Genomic DNA, 2,382 nt, shown 5'->3' with positions numbered 1-2,382 from the left:
GTGTGTTTGTCCTATATTAGACTAAATGTGTGTTTGTCCTATATTAGACTAAGTGTGTGTATGTCCTATATTAGACTAAGTGTGTGTTTGTCCTATATTAGACTAAGTGTGTGTTTGTCCTATATTAGACTAAGTGTGTGTTTGTCCTATATTAGACTAAGTGTGTGTATGTCCTATATTAGACTAAGTGTGTGTTCGTTCTATCTAAAGTTTGATTTACCTCTCGTGTGTACTCATAGTTTTGGCCCAAATCTGAAGCTTGAGGTGCTATGGGTGTCTTTTGGTTCTACTTCGCATTTTGCCCTGCTGTTCTAGGGTTTTGGGTTCTATTATTAGGTTGATTCAACGTACTCTCTGACCTACATCTGTACAAATATAAAGGTATACAACACTCGCACTGTCTGTATTGTAATATGTGTGTATTCATTTGGCTGGTGGTGTAAGTAACACACAAAGCGGCAGCTGGTAGTGCATATTTTATATATATATATGTGTGTGTGTGTATATACTAAGTTGGAATCGCTTCTTAGTACTCACGCCCGCCTTACACTTAGACCTTTTATATCATGTATGGTGTAGTAACACTTACTTTCACAATCATACTCTCATACTCTCATCTTATATACTCTCATACACTCATCTTACATACTCTCGTACACTTGCTCATAGCATGGTGTGTGTGGTCTTGAGCTATCTACTATTACTCTCATACACTCATCTCACAGACTCTCATACACTCATCTCACATACTCTCATACACTCATCTCACATACTCTCATAATCTCATCTCACATACTCTCATATACTCATCTCGCATACTCTCATAATCTCATCTCACATACTCTCATACACTTGCTCGTGGCATGTTGTGTGTGGTCTTTAGCTATCAACTAATACTCTCATACACTCATCTCACATACCCTCATACACTCATCTCACATACTCTCATACTCTCATCTCACATACTCTCCTACTCTCATCTCACATACTCTCATACTCTCATTCTCTCATCTCACATACTCTCATACTCTCATACTCTCATCTCACATACTCTCATACACTCATCTCACATACCCTCATACACTTGCCCATGGTCTGTGTGGTGTGTGTGGTGTGTTAGGACGTACTTTCTTAAGCTGTTTGTGCAGAAGACGCCCTGGCCCTCTGAAGATATAGCGCAGCGGATGTTCCGTTGGTTAGCTGGAACGACAGGCTCTGCCGTGGAGGTCAGTTAGAATGTCTCACAACGACTAAGTGTGTGTGTTGTGTATGTCTTACAACGACTAAGTGAGTGTGTTGTGTATGTTTTACGTAGACTATAAGTGTGTGTGTTGTGTATGTTTACGTAGACTAAGTGTGTGTGTTGTGTATGATCTACGTAGACTATGTGTGTGTGTTGTGTGTGTCTTACAAAGACTAAGTGTGTGTTGTGTATGTTTACGTAGACTAAGTGTGTGTGTTGTGTATGTTTTACAACGACTAAGTGTGTGTGTTGTGCATGTTTTACGTAGACTAAGTGTGTGTGTTGTGTATGTCTTACGTAGACTAAGTGTGTGTGTTGTGTATGTCTTACAACGACTAAGTGTGTGTGTTGTGTATGTCTTACAACGATTAAGTGTGTGTGTAGTGTATGTTTTACGTAGACTAAGTGTGTGTGTAGTGTATTTTTTACGTAGACTAAGTGTGTGTGTTGTGTATGTTTTACGTAGACTAAGTGTGTGTGTAGTGTATTTTTTACGTAGACTAAGTGTGTGTGTTGTGTATTTTTTACGTAGACTAAGTGTATGTTTACAGTTGGGTCCGTGTGTTCATATCTTTTAACAGTACTATAACACGCACTGATACTTATTCAGCTGCCACCCTTACTGATCCCTGCATTTACGTACACTACGTTAGACAGTTCGGTCATTTTGTGCTGTGCATACTCTTACTGCTCCCTTCATTTATGTACACTACGTTAAACAGTTCGGTCCCTTCGTGCATACTCTTATTGCTCCCTTCATTTACGTACACTACACGTGAAACAGTTCGGTCCTTTTGTGCATGGCTTCGGCACGGTGTGTTATGGTCATCTCAATGAGCGGTTGCGACTAATCTTCGACATACACCGAACGAATGTGACTATCACAGACACCGACGCCAAAGCAACCAATCCAGAGATCACTCAAGTATGTCTTAGTACACTTGAGGTGTGTTGTGTGGTATGTCTTAGTACACTTGAGGTGTGTTGTGTAGTGTGTCTTAGTACACTTGAGGTGAGTTGTGTGGTATGTCTTAGTACACTTGAGGTGTGTTGTGTAGTGTGTCTTAGTACACTTGAGGTGAGTTGTGTGGTATGTCTTAGTACACTTGAGGTGTGTTGTGTAGTGTGTCTTAGTACAC

The 2,382-nt window shown here is 40.2% G+C and overlaps 1 protein-coding gene across 1 annotated transcript; it reads left to right on the top strand.

The window, feature by feature from the left end:
- Positions 1-1,184: 1,184 nt before the first annotated feature.
- Positions 1,185-2,168, top strand: SARC_10911 (hypothetical protein; the record flags this gene model as incomplete). Its single annotated transcript, XM_014295022.1, has 2 exons — positions 1,185-1,226; positions 2,028-2,168. Coding segments are annotated over 2 exons (183 nt in total), but the record flags the coding sequence as incomplete, so codon positions are not given.
- Positions 2,169-2,382: the final 214 nt, after the last annotated feature.

This window comes from Sphaeroforma arctica (assembly GCF_001186125.1).
Source record: "Sphaeroforma arctica JP610 unplaced genomic scaffold supercont1.1438, whole genome shotgun sequence".
Lineage (NCBI taxonomy): Eukaryota > Ichthyosporea > Ichthyophonida > Sphaeroforma > Sphaeroforma arctica.
The sequence above is the reverse complement of the archived record's forward strand: the minus strand, read 5'-3'. Positions and strand labels throughout refer to the sequence as shown.